Below are 17,800 nucleotides of genomic sequence, written 5' to 3'. Positions count from 1 at the left end.
TACAGTGCAATCACTGAACGCGAGCGCCTAATTGCAGCTCTGTCTCGTGTGGGTGTTTGGATCTCACCTTCATCTACTGCCGTCTCCCTAATGCAGGGTCACTACTGCACATATGATTTTAAGTCCTGCTTGTGTACTTTCAGTAAAGCATCCTCATACTCACCGTAAAGGGCTTTGCAGCACCTTGCTCATCTCTGCTTGAAATAATCTTTGCATTTTTTCTTGTCTCCCTCAAACGCTCTATTGACGGAGGCTTTATAAATATCACATAGGGCTTAAATTCTAGTGTCCTTAAGTGCTTCACCGTCTGCAATGAAGAAAATAAGTTTTCTTACATTTCTTCATAATGTCATGAGTAAGTTTTATAACAAAACTGAATTTTCCTTCTAAGGAGAAAATTCCTTAAAATTATTTCCTAATTAAGGTTAGCAGGTCTTTCAATATATTGTTGTTCAATCAGTTGTTGACAATTAAATGTAATAGACACGTCTCAAAAGATGGAGAATGTAACTTGTCTTTAAAAATGCTTTGAAATATGCCATAATTAATACTGAAGAGAAGCAGCTAAAAATACCAGAAAACTAGTTTTTAGATCTAATACCCAAAAGACGCTATGAGTTAACTTTCTTTACACGAAAGTCTTCCAACCATCCTGTTTAAGCCTCTTCCTGATCTCAGGTTGAGGTCTCCCTCCTCTTTCATTCTGCCCTTCAGAGTCCCCTACAAAGGGCAAGCCCCCTGCTTTTCACGAAGCTCGCAGCACTGCCTCTGGGTAGCGAGGAGAATGCTGTGGGCTGCGTCTCTGCTGGGGGTCTGCGGTGAGACAGGGAAGTGCACTGCTTCACCCACTGGCACTCAGTCCACGTGACATGAGTTCCCAGGGTGCCAGGCGAGCTCTACCTGGCGACTTGTACCTGGTACAGTTCCTGTGAGATGCCCGCGGCTCCTGCCGGGCAGTTTACACTTCTAGAATATTTACAGAACCAAAATCAACGAAAGAGGACTGAGAACCAAAATGTCCACTGTCAAAAATGATGAACACTTATACCAATGCACACATGAAATACATGATACATATAACGCAACACATTTTTAAATACAAAATGCATAGAAGAAATATCTAAGAGACATTATACTTGGCAAACACTGCATCTAAATAAGAGTTACAAACAAATGTCGAGGCTTCCCTGACCCCTGTTTCCTAATAACAACATGGGCTTCTTTTCAGCAGAAACTTCTCAACTGACATTTAAATGCTTCTGTCACCTTAGGAAAGCCACCTACATGCCAGAAGTGAGTAGATTTCAGATTTTCCCCATACTGAAATGCTCAAGTGTGGTAGATTACATGGGCTTCAAGGGTGTTGAATAGGTCACTGTTCACTTACATGAGGCTGAACGTCCAACAAACAAACTTTGTTTTTAGCTAGGACAGACCGAACCGAGTCTATACTTGTGCCGTAATAGTTGTTTTTATATTCACCATATTCAATAAACCTGTAGAAATGAGAATCATTTGTGAATTATATATGGCAGACATAATTCATATATAAAAGACGTTTTTGCTGAATATGTAATTTTTTAAACTGCTTTTAATAAAATAACTAGGTCCAAGTACTCCAGAATGTCAATTTAAAAAAATCTTCTATTTTATTTTTTCAAATCAGTAACACTTGCTTGTATTACACTTAAGCAGAAAAAAAGTACTTTAGTCCAGCAGGACTCTAATGTTTTCCATCACCTCTTTTTCAGAACTAATGCAATGCAATAAAACAGTGAATAAGCCAAACAATAAAAACTACTGAAATTTCACTGCACACGAAAGAACCACCAAGCTCAGCTTTAGAACTCGAGGAGGACTGGCTGGTGGCTAACGCGAGCAGGACAGCTGAGAACGTGCTGTAAAAACTCCATCGCTGTGCCAAACACAGAAAAAGCATTTCGATGTTTCAATAAAGCCCCACAATCCTGCAGCAGAGCACACGCTGCTCCCTGATACCCTGAAATACCCACGCTTCAGCACATGGAAAACCAGGGGCTGGGAGACCTAGCACTTGCCAGAGGACGCGGTACAAGCAAGATGATTAACATTACTTTGGTTTTTTGAAGAGCCAATGAGAGAGAGGGAGGTACGTGGAAAAGACTGGAACTAGGGATCTATTACACAGTTATTAGTTACTAAAATAAAGTTCTATCTAAATTCTACATTAAGATTCAATTACAGGGGTAGGACGATCTCACAATACTACACTAGCAAAATAATCCCGACACATTCAATTTACCAGATACACAACAGCTCTAGGTTATTAAAAGGTTACAGGCAAAGATGGGTAATAACCACTAAATGAATTACCTTTTTATCAGTTTCAAATATTATTATAAAAATGAAAATTCATTTCAAACGGAAGGGAACCTTCAGTTGTCTACAACTAGACATATGGGCACATGTTTAAAAACAACAGTTATACAAAGATTCTAAAAGAAGTCCACATACTTGTTATTTTGTACATCGGTCTCAAACAAATGCTTGGAAATGAAGACATACTCAACCCCATCACTCTCCTGGCTTCTCCTTGGTCTGGTGGTGTCTGTGGTTTAATTAAAAAGAGTTCAGAAAAGCCTGCATCAGCCACCCTAAGTAAAATACTAAAAAAGAAATTATCATATATTTGATGAAAGGACTTTTCTTAAATAAGATTTTAAAACTTAAAAAGCAAATTAGCTAATAAAATATAGGAATCCCATTAATTCAGTTTTTCCACTGATATTAAAGTTATATTGATTTGAAGATGGATTCAAAATTAAGTTGCATTATGTTTATGCTATTAATTATCTGAAGGGGCTTTAATATGTTAATTAAACAAAAACGGTATTTCAACCCTTGAGGAAAAACCCCTTTCTTTGGCAAATAATATGCTTATTATTGTCATATTGATTCTTTGTTCACTGTAAGCAAGTCTACTGCCCACTAGGTTGAAAGGTAAAAACTCTAAAATTATTTTACTATTTTCTGCGCAGGGCACATGGTGTATGCCATCAATGCTTAATTTCCCAATCAAAGTCAAAGACTTCTATGTGCTATTCATTTCTCCTTCGCAAAATCATAAACATCTTCTTGAAATACAAATGAACTTCTAAACTTTCAGCAATTTTGCCTAATTATTTGCTACTGAATTATAATGGAGCAGAAAATAACTTTAAAAACAAACCCCTAAGGAACTGCAGGCTGATATGGCACGTGAAAAACTGACTACAGTCCATCCTTCCTGCTGATTACAACTAAAACCTCTGGACCCAAAACATCTATTTTTGTATTGAGCACTTTGAAAATAAAAAAGGCAGGTAAACTGTGGAAGAGTCAAGCGCCCTGGGGAAGGGTTTAACTTTTATTTCCTTTGAGCTTTGCCCTAGGGGTGGGCTCATTCACAGAGCAGCGGAGGAATGTGCGTCTAAATTCCAATAGAAGCCCTGACTTCCTGGTGAAAAGGACCAGAAAAAATAACGCCCCTGTGAGCTGAAGAGTGTGCAAGGAACCCAGGAAGGGAGAGAGCTAGAGAAGGAAATACTCTACTTCTGTGCACAAACCAGCACTGGCCTAAGAATAACCCCGAAGCCGTACACATGCAGCCCAGACTCAAAGCAGCAGAGCGAAGCTGTAGGAAGTGAATTAAGATTAGAATACACAAGTCTCAGCCTGATCCGTCAGCAGTGGAAGTACAGAACACAGCCAAACCAACGGAGAGAAGGCTTAGAGAACGGAGCTGAGATCTGCACTATGCACACAAGTTGCAAACCAATCCCTGAACTTCACATGACACGGCAGACCCAAACCAACACGGCAGACGTTTAGAGAACTGAAGTGAGATTTAAACCATAACCTACAGAAAATGAGGTAAAACTTGCAGTCTAAGCATAAACTAGTCGGTTAGAGCTAAATAAAACATCACCTTTCTCCAGAATATTATAACAGGACCTGGGCTCAATAGAACGTTGCATTCCTGACATCGGGATGCAGTGTTCTATTATTCAACAGAAAAGAACCGAGAAAGGGAGGAGCTTCAAGATGGCGGAATAGTAAAGACGCGGAGATCACCTTCCTCCCCACAGATACACCAGAAATACATCTACACGTGGAACAACTCCTACAGAACACCTACTGAACGCTGGCAGAAGACCTCAGACCTCCCAAAAGGCAAGAAACCCCCCACGTACCTGGGTAGGGCAAAAGAAAAAAGAAAAAACAGAGACAAAAGAATAGGGATGGGACTTGCACCTCAGGGAGGGAGCCGTGAAGGAGGCAAAGTTTCCACACACTAGGAGCCCCTTCGCGGACGGAGACTGCGGGTGGCGGAGCGGGGAGCTTCGCAGCCGCGGAGGAGAGCACAGCCACAGGGGTGCGGAGGGCAAAGTGGGGAGATTCCCGCAGGGAGGGTCGGTGCCGACCGGCACTCACCAGCCCGAGAGGCTTGTCTGCTCACCCGCCGGAGCGGGCAGGGCTGGGAGCTGAGACTCGGGCTTCGGTTGGAGCGCAGGGAGAGGACTGGGGTTGGCGGCGTGAACACAGCCTGCAGGGGGTTAGTGCGCCACGGCTGGCCGGGAGGGAGTCCGGGGAAAAGTCTGGAGCTGCCGAAGAGGCAAGAGACTTTTTCTTCCCTCTTTGTTTCCTGGTGCGCGAGGAGAGGGGATTGAGAGCGCTGCTTAAAGGAGCTTCAGAGACGGGCGCGAGCCGCGGCTAACAGCGCGGAGCCCAGAGACGGGCATGAGACGCTAAGGCTGCTGTTGCCGCCACCAAGGGGCCTGTGTGCGAGCACAGGTCACTGTCCACACCCCCCTTCCGGGGAGCCTGTGCGGCCCGCCACTGCCAGGGTCCCGGGATCCAGGGACAACTTCCCCGGGACAACTCACCGCGCGCCTCACGCTGGTGCAACGTCACGCCGGCCTCTGCCGCCGCAGGCCCGCCCCGCCCTCCGAGCCCCTCCCTCCCCCCAGGCCTGAGTGAGCCAGAGCCCCCGAATCAGCGGCTCCTTTAACCCCGTCCTGTCTGAGCGAAGAACAGAAACCCTCCAGCGACCTACACGCACAGGCGGGGCCAAATACAAAGCCGAGCCCCGGGAGCTGTGCGAACAAGGAAGAGAAAGGGAAATCTCTCCCAGCTGCCTCAGGAGCAGCGGATTAAAGCTCCACAATCAACTTGATGTACCTGCATCTGTGGAATACCTGAATACACAAGGAATCATCCCAAATTGAGGAGGTGGGCTTCGGGAGCAACGATATATATATTTTTTTCCCTTTTTCTCTTTTTGTGAGTGTGTATGTGTATGCTTCTGTGTGAGATCTTGTCTGTGTAGCTTCGCTTTTACCACTTGTCCTAGGGTTCTGTCTGTCCATTTTTTTTTTAACTTAAAAAAATTTTTGTTCTTAATAATTATTTTTCATTTTAATAACTTTATTTTATTTTACTTTATTATTTTTTATCTTCTTTCTTTCATTTTTTTCTCCCTTTTATTCTGAGCCGTGTGGAGGACAGGCTCTTGGTGCTCCAGCCAGGCGTCAGAGCTGTGCCACTGAGGTGGGAGAGCCAACTTCAGGACACGGGTCCACAAGAGACCTCCCAGCTCCACATAATATCAAACGGCGAAAATCTCCCAGAGATCTCCACCTCAACACCAGCACCCAGCTGCACTCAACGACCAGCAAGCTACAGTGCTGGACACCCTATGCCAAACAACTAGCAAGACAGGAACACAACTCCACCCATTAGCAGAGAGGCTGCCTAAAATCATAATAAGTCCACAGACACCCCAAAACACACCACCAGACGTGGACCTGCCCACCAGAAAGACAAGATCCAGCCTCATCCACCAGAACACGGGCACTAGTCCCCTCCACCAGGAAGCCTACACAACCCACTGAACCAACTTGAGCCACTGGGGACAGACACCAAAAACAACGGGAACTATGAACCTGCAGCCTGCGAAAAGGAGACCCCAAACACAGTAAGATAAGCAAAATGAGAAGACAGAGAAACACACAGCAGTGAAGGAGCAAGATAAAAATGCATCAGACCTAACAAATGAAGAGGAAATAGGCAGTCTACCTGAAAAAGAATTCAGAATAATGATAGTAAAGATGATCCAATATCTTGGAAATAGAATAGACAAAATGCAAGAAACATTTAACAAGGAATCAGAACTAAACAGCAAACACACAAAGATGAACAACACAATAAATGAAATTAAAAATTCCTAGAAGGGATCAATAGCAGAATAACTGAGGGAGAAGAACGGATAAGTGACCTGGAAGGTAAAATAGTGGAAACAACTACTGCAGAGCAGAATAAAAAAAAAAAGAATGAAAACATTTGAGGACAGTCTCAGAGACCTCTGGGACAACATTAAACGCACCAACATTCGAATTATCGTGGGGTTCCAGAAGAAGAAGAGAGAAAGAAAGGGACTGAGAAAATATTTGAAGAGATTATAGTTGAAAACTTCCCTAATATGGGAAAGGAAATAGTTAATCAAGTCCAGGAAGCATAGAGAGTCCCATACAGGATAAATCCAAGGAGAAACATGCCAAGACACACATTAAGCAAACTATCAAAAATTAAATACGAAGAACAAATATTAAAAGCAGCAAGGGAAAAGCAACAAGTAACACATAAGGGAATCCCCATAAGGTTAGCAGCTGATCATTCAGCAGAAACTCTGCAAGCCAGAAGGGAGTGGCAGGACATACTGAAAGTGATGAAAGAGAAAAACCTAAAACCAAGATTACTCTACCCAGCAAGGATCTCATTCAGATTTGACAGAGAAATTAAAATCTTTACAGACAAGCAAAAGCTAAGAGAATTCAGCACAACCAAACGAGTTTTACAACACATGCTAAAGGAACTTCTCTAGGCGGGAAACACAAGAGAAGAAAAGGACCTACAATAATAATCCCAAAACAATTAAGAAAATGGGAATAGGAACATACATATCAATAATTACCTTAAATGTAAATGGATTAAATGCTCCAACCAAAAGACACAGACTGGATGAATGGATACAAAAACAAGACCCATACATATGCTGTCTACAAGAGACCCACTTCAGACCTAGGGACACATACAGACTGAAAGTGAGGGGATGGAAAAAGATACTCCATGCAAATAGAAATCAAAAGAACACTGGAGTAGCAATTCTCATATCAGACAAAATAGACTTGAAAGCAAAGACTATTACAAGAGACAAAGAAGGACACTATATAATGATAAAGGGATCAAGCCAAGAAGAAGATATAACAATTGTAAATATTTATGAACCCAAGATAGGAGCACCTCAATACACAAGGCAAATACTAACAGCCAAAAAAGGGGAAATCGACAGTCACACAATCATACTATGAGGCTTTTAACACACCACTTTCACCAATGGACAGATCATCCAAAATGAAAATAAATAAGGAAACACAGCTTTAAAGGATACATTAAACAAGATGGGCTTAACTGATATTTAAAGGACATTCCATCCAAAACCAGCAGAATACACATTCTTCTCAAGTGCTCATGGAACATTCTCCAGGATAGATCACATCTTGGGTCACAAATCAAGCCTTGGTGAATTTAAGAAAATTGAAATTGTATCAAGTATCTTTTCCGACCACAACGCTATGAGACTAGATATGAATTACAGGAAAAAATCTGTAAGAAATACAAACACATGGAGGCAAAATAACACATTACTTAATAACCAAGAGATTACTGAAGAAATCAAAGAGGAAATAAAAAAATACCTAGAAACAAATGACAATGAAAACACAACGACCCAAAAGCTATGGGATGCAGCAAAAGCAGTTCTAAGAGGGAAGTTTATAGCAATACAATCCTACCTTAAGAAACAGGAAACATGTAGAATAAACAACCTAACCTTGCACCTAAAGCAATTAGAGAAAGAAGAACAAAAAACCCCCAAAGTTAGCAGAAGGAAAGAAATCATAAAGATCAGATCAGAAATAAATGAAAAAGAAATGAAGGAAACGATAGCAAAGATCGATAAAACTAAAAGCTGGTTCTTTGAGAAGAATAAAATTGATAAACCATTAGCCAGACTCATCAAGAAAAAGAGGGAGAAGACTCAAATCAATAGAATTAGAAATGAAAAAGGAGAAGTAACAACTGACACTCCAGAAACACAAAAGATCATGAGAGATTACTACAAGCAACTCTATACCAATAAAATGGACAACCTGGAAGAAATGGACAAATTCTTAGAAATGCACAACCTGGCAAGACTGAATCAGGAAGAAATAGAAAATATGAACAGACCAATCACAAGCACTGAAATTGAAACTGTGATTAAAATCTTCCAAAAAACAAAAGCCCAGGACCAGCTGGCTTCACAGGTGAATTCTACCAAACATTTAGAGAAGAGCTAACACCTATCCTTCTCAAACTCTTCCAAAATATAGCTAGGGAGGAACACTCTCAAACTCATTCTACGAGGCCACCATCACCCGGATACCAAAACCAGACAAGGATGTCACAAAGAAAGAAAACTACAGGCCAATATCACTGATGAACATAGATGCAAAAATCCTCAACAAAATACCAGCAAACAGAATCCAACAGCACATTAAAAGGATCATACACCACAATCAAGTGGGGTTATCCCAGGATTGCATGGATTCTGCAATACATGCAAATCAGTCAACGGGATACACCATATTAACAAACTGAAGGGGAAAAAGCATATGATCATCTCAATAGATGCAGAGAAAGCTTTCGACAAAATTCAACACCCATTTATGATAAAAACCCTGCAGAAAGTACGCACAGAGGAACTTGCCTCAACATAATAAAGGCCATATATGACAAACCCACAGTCAACATCGTCCTCAATGGTGAAAAACTGAAACCATTTCCCCTAAGATCAGGAACAAGACAAGGTTGCCCACTCTCACAACTCTTATTCAACATAGTTTTGGAAGTTTTAGCCACAGCAATCAGAGAAGAAAAGGAAATAAAAGGAATCCAAATTGGACAAGCAGTAAAGCTGTCACTGTTCGCAGATGACATGATACTATACATAGAGAATCCTAAAGATGCTACCAGAAAACTACTAGAGCTAATCAATGAATTTGGTAAAGTAGCAGGATACAAAATTAATGCACAGAAATCTCTGGCATTCCTATACACTAATGATGAAAAATCCGAAACTGAAATCAAGGAAACACTCCCATTTATCACTGAAACAAAAAGAATAAAATATCTGGGAATAAATGTACCTAAGGAGACAAAAGACCTGTATACAGAAAATTATAAGACACTGATGAAAGAAATGAAAGATGATACAAATAGATGGAGAGATATACCATGTTCTTTGCACTGAAAGAATCAACATTGTGAAAATGACTCTACTACCCAAAGCAATCTACAGATTCAAGGCAATCCCTATCAAACTACCACTGGCATTTTTCACAGAACTAGAACAAAAAATTTCATAATTTGTATGGAAACACAAAAGACCCCGAATAGCCAAATCAATCTTCAGAACGAAAAACGGAGCTGGAGGAATCAGGCTCCCTGACTTCAAGCTATACTACAAAGCTACAGTAATCAAGACAGTATGGTACTGGCACAAAAACAGAAAGATAGATCAATGGAACAGGATAGAAAGCCCAGAGATAAACCCATGCACATATGGTCACCTTATCTTTGATAAAGGAGGCAGGAATGTACAGTGGAGAAAGGACAGCCTCTTCAATAAGTGGTCCTGGGAAAACTGGAGAGGTACATGTAAAAGTATGAGATTAGAACCATCCCTAACACCATAGACAAAAATAAACTCAAAATGGACTAAAGACCTAAATGTAAGGCCAGAAACTATCAAACTGTTAGAGGAAAACATAGCCAGAACACTCTATGACATAAATGACAGCAAGATCCTGTTTGACCCACCTCCTAGAGAAATGGAAAGAAAACCAAAAATAAACAAATGGGACCTCATGAAACTTCAAAGCTTTTGCACAGCAAAGGAAACCATAAACAAGACCAAAAGACAACCCTCAGAATGGGAGCAAATATTTGCAAATGAAGCAACTGACAAAGGATTAATCTCCAAAATATACAAGCAGCTCATGCAGCTCAATATCAAACAAACAGCCCAATCCAAAAATGGGCAGAAGACCTAAACAGACATTTCTCCAAAGAAGATACACAGATCGCCAACAAACACATGAAAGGACGCTCAACATAACTAATCATTAGAGAAATGCAAATCAAAACTGCAATGAGGTATCACCTCATACCAGTCAGAATGGCCATCATCAAAAAATCTACAAACAATAAATGCTGGAGAGGGTGTGAAGAAAAGGGAAGCCTCTTGCACTGTTGGTGGGAATGTTACTTGATAGAGCCGCTACGGAGAACAGTATGGAGGTTCCTTAAAAAACTGAAAATAGAATTACCGTATGACCCAGCAATCCCACTAGTGGGTATATACCCTGAGAAAACCATAATTCAAAAAGAGACATGTACCACAATGTTCACTGCAGCTCTATTTACAATAGCCAGCACATTAGGAAGCAACCTAAGTGTCCACCGACAGATAAATGGATAAAGAAGATGTGGCACAGATATAGAATGGAATATTACTCAGCCATAAAAAGATACGAAATTGAGTTATTTGTAGTGAGGCGGATGGACCTAGAGTCTGTCATACAGAGTGAAGTAAGTCAGAAAGAGAAAAACAAAGACCGTATCCTAACACATATATGGAATCTAAAAAAAAAAAAAAAAGGTTCTGAAGAACCTAGGGGCAGGACAGGAATAAAGAAGTAGCCATAGAGAATGGACTTGAGGACATGGGCGGGGGAAGGGTAAGCTGGGGTGAAGTGATAGAGTGGCATGGACATATATACACTACCAAATGTAAAACAGGTAGCTGGTGAGAAGCAGCCGCATAGCACAGGGAGATCAGCTCGGTGCTTTGTGACCACCTAGAGGGGTGGGATAGGCAGGGTGGGAGGGAGGCTCAAGAGGGAGGGGATATGGGGATATACGTATACGTATAGCTGATTCACTTTGTTATACAGCAGAAACTAACACACCAGTGCAGAGCAATTATATTCCAATAAAGATGTTAAAAAAAAAAGAAAAAGAGATCAGACTTGTGATTATCAGAAGTGGTGGGAGGGTTTGGAGGTAGGTAGGGGGGCAGGATGAAGGTGGTCAAAAGGGACCAACTTCCAGTTATAAAATAAGTAAGTATTGGGCATGTAATGTACACCACGATGATTATACTGATGCACTGTAACACTGATGCACTGTATATATGAAAGTTGCTAACAGAATGGATCCTAAAATTTCTCATCACAAGGAAAAAAACTTTTCTTTCTCTGTCTTTTGTTTTTGGTATCTATATGAGATGACTCTATAACTCAACTTATGTTGGTGATCACTGTGCAATACATGTAAGGGAACACCTTATGCTGTACACCTTAAAATTACCGTGTTATGTATCAGTTATATCTCAATAAAACTGAAAAACAAAAAATATAATTTTAACAGAAAAAGAACTAACAAAATAGAAAAAAAGACAATAAAGAAAAACGAACAAAATTTTAAAATCTAATTACACTGATCAAGAAAAAAAGAGAAAATCACCTATATAAAGAATGAAAAAGGGGTTATTACCACAGAGCCTCTGGATATTAAAAAGGATAAGAGAATATTATGTTCTATTTAATGCCAACATATTTGATAGTTTAGATGAAATGGACAAATTTCCTGAAAAATACAATGAATCAAAATTGAAATAAGAGGAGACAAAAAATCTAAACATCCCTGCATCTATTACATAAATCAAATTTACTTTTAAAAACCTTCCCCAAAAGGAAGCTTCAGGCCTAGATGACAGATGATGCCTATCAATCAGTCAAGGATGAAATAACACTAATCTTACATGAACATTTTTTGCAGGTAGGAGGAGGAATCATTGCTTAAATTCATTTTATGATATTAGTACAATCGTAATAGCAAAATCTAACACATTAGAAAATAAGATTATAGACAAATATGCATCATATTTAGGCACAAGACTCCTTAACAATTTTAGCAAGTCAAATTCTATTTGCGTATATATATAGAAAGATTCCGGATTATAAGAAAGGTTGTCTTAACATCTGAAAGTCAATGGAATTCACCCTATTAACAGAATGAAAGATAAGACACAATCATTTCAATATATGCAGGAAAAGAATTAGAAAAAAATTCAACACCCATCTGTGATAAAAGGTCTTGGCAAACAAAGGTCATCAATGAGTCAACATCACACTTAATGGTAATAGACTGAATTTCTCCTGAGGTCAGGAACACGGCAAGTCTGCTAAACAATAACACAATAAGATAACTTGAAATGGATCAAGACCCAAATGTAAAACCTAAAACTATAAAACTTCTAGGAGAAACAGGAGGATGTCTTTGTGAACTTGAGATAGTAAAGAATTTTTAGATAGAACATAAAAGAAAATATATGTGATAATTTAGACTTTGTCAAAATTAAAAATTTTGCTTTTTGAACAACACCATGAAGAACTAACAAGGCAAGCCACACAGACTGGAAGAAAACATCTGTAACCCATTTATCAGATAAAGAACACTTTCAGAATATACAAAGACCTCTCAAAAGTCAGTAACAGCCCAAATGATAACATCACAGTCACGAGTTAAATGCAAATTGAAGTACAATGCGACATCACTACACACACTGCACTGACAAAAATTTAAGACCGACTATACCAAGAGTCGACAAGGACATGGAGCAACTGGGTCTAATATACACTGCTAGTCAGTTGTAAAAGGGCATAACCACTCTGGAAAACAGTTTCTTAAAAAATTGAACCTACAGTTACCACATGACTCAGCCATTCTACTTCTACTCATTTACCCAGGAGAAACAAATCAATACGTCCATCAAAAGACTTGAATACAATGCCCATAGTAGGTTTACTTGTAATAGTCAAAAATGTGGGGAAACCCCCAAGTATCCATCAACAGGTGACTGGATGGATAGACAAACTGTGGTATTTCCACGCAGCAGACTACTCGGCAATTCAAAGGGATGAATTACTGATCTATGAAACAACACGGGTGAATCTCAAACTCATCAAGGTGAGTGAAATAAGCCAGGTGAAAAAGAAAAGAATGGAGGAACGTACTGTATAATTCTATTCATAAGAAATGCTAGATATTCAAACTAATCTTACAGTGACAGAATGCAGATCAGTGGTTGCCTGGGGACAGGGGTGGAAGGATGGATTACAAAGGGCCCAGGGACGTTTTCTGAGATGGAAATTTCATTATGTTGACTGTGGTGATGATTTCGCGTGTGTGTATATAGGTGATCTAATTGTACATTTTAAATATGTGCAGTTTATTTATTTTAATTATATCTCAATAATGCTATAAAAGGAAAAATAAGGGAAGTGGGGAAAAAAGGAATAGATTTATAAAACCAAATGAGTTTAAATTACATTCAAAATTTAAATTCCCTGCTATTTAGTTAGCAAGCGTATTTTAACACAACGCTCAGAGCTGCTGGAGGGGCATCAAGAGGTGGCGCTGTCCTTTACAGAAGGTCACTTGCTTTGCTGAACAGCATGGAATACTGATAAATTTAATTCTACCATAAAAGCTGAGAATGAATTTCACAGCGGAAAAACAGACTCTATTAAAGTGTACATAACATAATACGCACCCAAGAATATACACGATACTAAAGTTAGTGCAAGACCCTCCTTCGGAGCTTAGGGCTGATACTCATTTGTTACTTCATTGTTATTGTCGTTGCTGGTATTCCTTTAGCAAATAGCAGGCTTAAGAAAAATGTCCTGCTGACAATCAAAACCGAGGATTTCGTGTGCAGTAATCTGTCTCTCATGAACTTAGAAAAGATTGAATAAAACTATTCAATTTTAGGGCTTCCCTGGTGGCACAGTGGTTGGGAGTCCGCCTGCCGATGCAGGGGAAGCGGGTTCGTGCCCCGGTCCGGGAAGATCCCACATGCCGCGGAGCGGCTGGGCCCGTGAGCCATGGCCGCTGAGCCTGCGCGTCCGGAGCCTGTGCTCCGCGACGGGAGAGGCCACAGCAGCGAGAGGCCCGCGTACCGCAAAAAAACAACAAAACAAAAACAAAAAAACCCACAAACTATTCAATTTTAATGGCAGAACACTGAAAATCTGGAACACACAGTTTCAGGATTACTGCACGGACACATGGAATCCCCTTGGGAGGGTTAAAAATATTATTAGACCCAGATCAAGTGAATAAGACATTTATGACACTGCTAAACACAGTTACAAGGTAACACATCTACAACCAAATTGCGTATCATGATCAACCTGAACTATCCAGGTCTGATGTGGTTTTACCGGTGAAGAATTTACTGCCTAACTGTAACGAGGCACCATAGGAATCTCATACGCTTGTTAACGTGAGCAATCCTGAATCAGAGGTCAGAAAACGCTTACGAGAAGGAATTAGAAGGCAAAGATGGGCATCAAACCACAACACAGGCCACTGCCTCGCCATGACTCACTGTTTAAGTGCCATGTTTATCGGTTAAAAGAAACATCAAACAAACATGAAATGAACTCCACTGTCTTCCTGTGCTCCCAACAAAACCCCAGAATAACCACCATGGTGAGAGGAGAAGAAAAAAAAAAGTTTTAACTGGTCCCCTAACTTGCAATATACATACGTATTTTTAGAAATCTCAACAGAGATATCCTATCTACAAAGAAGTGTTCTAGAGCATGAGGCCTTTGAAACCTCTGACAACACGTAACCGTAGCATATACCTTCATGGGAAACCACAGAGAGTGCTTAACAGGTGTGGCTGGCTGCGAGAGCACCCGCATTCCAGACTATACACACTCTGGAATCCATCAAGTATTTGATATCCACTCTAACAACGCTTTGTTAACTGTTTTAATTTACTGAAAAAGCCTTTTGAAAGACTATGTTAATAGCCATATAGACTTGTTATGATAAACTGGGGCCTTGAAACAATGTTGATGCTGCTTATCAAGGATGAAATTTCCCACACAGAAGCACTTTTAGGCAGAAATCAGGGGCTCTGACCACTTTCGTTAAAAGCAACCTGGCATGTTTAATATGGCTATGTGGATCATTTTAAAAGTTCATATAGGTTGTTCATCCATTTTAGCACGAAAGAAATAGCATTTACCTAATTTAGCATCCCTTCAAAAAGTTTTTTTTTTAATTGAAATAATCATAGATTCACAATAAGTTGCAAAAATAGCACATAGAGGCCTCATGTAACCATCACTCAGCTTCTTCCAAGGGTAACACCTTCCATAACTATAGTACCTATCAAAACCAGGACATTAACTAAATCAACAATTAACTTAACTACCAAGTGTTTCTTTTTTATGTTTAAAAACCTGAAGTATAATATACAGAGAAGTTCCCATGGAAGCCCGATGAATCTTCACACATCAAATACACCCGTGTAACCAGTACTCTGAAGAAGAAAACTGCCAGGACGCAGAACCCCCTCCAACCCACCTCCTCAAGATTTCTAACAGCACGTATCAGCACTGCCTTTCCTGCATTTATAAAAAGGGCGTCATAAGCGCATTCTCTTCTGCGTCTGTCGACCTCTTTTTGCTCAGCATAATGTTGTGGGAGTCATGCGTACTTCTGCATGCGGTAGCAGATTATCACTGCATTACAACATCCCTCTGTGTGAATATACCACCATTTGCTTATCCAGTCTACTACTGATGGGCACTGGGGTAGCTTCCAGTTTTGAGCTCTTCTGAGTACCGTTTCTATGCATGTCTGAGTACATATTGTATGCGTTTCTGGGAGGAGTGTCCTAGGAGCGGAGCGGCTGGGTCACAGGGTATCGGGTTTGCTCAGCCTCAACAGATCCGTAGTTTTCCAAAGTGGCTGAATTACTCTGCTTCCCCACGCCAGCAATGTGCGAGAGTTCCACTGCTCCAAATCTTTTCCATTTACCCCTTCTGGTGGATATCTGGTACATTTTTTGGAACAGAGAATTTAAACATCCAACAGAACACCGGTGGTATAATCAAGGCAATAATTTTTCTCCAGATGATCACGACTCTACCTAATAAAGTCTTTTACAAAGCAAAGCAATCTAAAATTCCAAAACTGCTCTTCAAATACCTTCTTAATTAATTAAATCATCCTCATTTGATGCTATGGCTGTATTTCTCACACATGACTGACACAGTGAATCACCTGGGATACGTGCTACAAATACAGATTTTCAGGAATTCTGTCAGGTCTCCAGAAGCAGAATCTCTTTGGAAAGGCCTTGTAATCTTTTCATAAGAACCTCAGGAGACTCTTATTATCAGGCAGGTATGGAAAACACTGCGTTCTGGGGATCTTTTGACATTAACACCTGTTTAAAAAGGAAAATTACTCCTTTAGGGATTTCTTTGGAGAGTCTCAGCCCCAGAACATTTCTGGATGTTGTTAACTTCTATAACAACTTCAGATGCAAACAGTATTTTAATAGTTGGATTAACTGAGTCCAAAGTGCCCTGAGTAATACCAAAATTATCATGGAGGGTTACATTTGATAGGCAGCCTCATTAACCTCTATCCTCTTCAAAAGAAATTAGTTTTTACTACTAATTGGGCTACAGTAAAGAGAATCTGGAGTTGCAAGGGGCTGCGCAGCATTATATGGTAGGGAGAACGCGAGACCTGGCTTCAAATCCAAGTGCAGCTATTGCCTATGGGACCTCTGAGTCAATCAAAGTATCCTTTCACCTGTTTCCTCCTCTGTGACATGGAGATATTGCCCATCTTACACCGTTGTTGGGAGGGCAAAATAAGACAAATAAGGGCAATGAAGACACAGTAGGAAATTAATTTGTTTTTTTTCCTTTGTAATCTGTTTTCCATCTTCTAGGTTTCTTCTGTAATTGCTCACCTGTAAGCTTAACAGTTGTTTTGTAAAATGTTCTAATGACTTGTATATTGCAATTCAGCTTTTGTGAGAGAAGTACATAATTAAAGTAGAAATAAAAAGAAACTGTTTAATTCCATATTTCCAGTTTCCTTTACTTTCATCTCTGTTGGTAGAAACCAGCAGCCCTATAACTTACGGCTGAAAATGATTACAAACAATAACTTGGAAAAATGCAGTAACAAGGCGTAACAAGGTAACAGAAAACTATAATTTTAAAATAAAGTTCAACTAGTCCAAAACTAGAGAACATTGCTAAGGGCATTATACAAATGACTTTTTTTTTTAACATTACTAAAATCACTTAAAAAGCCAACATTTAATCTAGTCTTTTAGATGGTTCCCTAACATCAACCTATTAAGTAGTCAAATGGCATTTATTCTGGGTATCAAAATGCTTCCAGGATCACATTTCACTCGTAAGAATGCCTGTGAAAACCACTTTTATAAAAATAGACCTAATTCTGTATACTGAAAAGAAGCCTACCACATTTGGATTATATGGCCATGAAAAATTACTATTGCCAATTACTACAATATGAAAAGTAATTAAGAAACATTTATAAGAAGCCTCCTTCACTCTCTGCAGTTTGGCCCTTCTAATCTTAAAGCTCATTGAAAACTCTGGAAATTGAAGAAACAGAATAAACTACTGAGCAGAACACTTGTAAGTAATAATTTGATGTCATACGTGTATTAAAATCCACCATAAAAAATGCGAGTAGGGAAGCTGAAAGCAACAAACACCTTGCCAGTGATCTGTGTCATCTGGGGCAAACCCCTGAACTC

General features: G+C 39.9%; 1 protein-coding gene across 7 annotated transcripts in view; it reads right to left on the bottom strand.

Moving 5' to 3' along the window:
• The window catches only part of MPP7 (MAGUK p55 scaffold protein 7), a 265,180-nt gene that overhangs the window by 4,092 nt on the left and 243,288 nt on the right, over positions 1-17,800 (bottom strand). For all 7 annotated transcript variants that reach the window (XM_027122039.1, XM_027122036.1, XM_027122041.1 and 4 more), the window contains 3 exons: positions 2,494-2,587; positions 1,388-1,496; positions 164-307 (listed from right to left, as the gene is read on the bottom strand). In XM_027122039.1, coding sequence (XP_026977840.1) covers positions 164-307; positions 1,388-1,496; positions 2,494-2,587 — 347 coding nt within the window. The remainder of the gene's footprint in view (positions 1-163; positions 308-1,387; positions 1,497-2,493; positions 2,588-17,800) is intronic.

This window comes from Aethalodelphis obliquidens, unplaced genomic scaffold (genome assembly GCF_003676395.1).
Source record: "Aethalodelphis obliquidens isolate GAN/ISIS:26980383/991018 unplaced genomic scaffold, ASM367639v1 scaffold23, whole genome shotgun sequence".
Classification (NCBI taxonomy): Eukaryota; Metazoa; Chordata; class Mammalia; order Artiodactyla; family Delphinidae; genus Aethalodelphis; species Aethalodelphis obliquidens.
The sequence above is the reverse complement of the archived record's forward strand: the minus strand, read 5'-3'. Positions and strand labels throughout refer to the sequence as shown.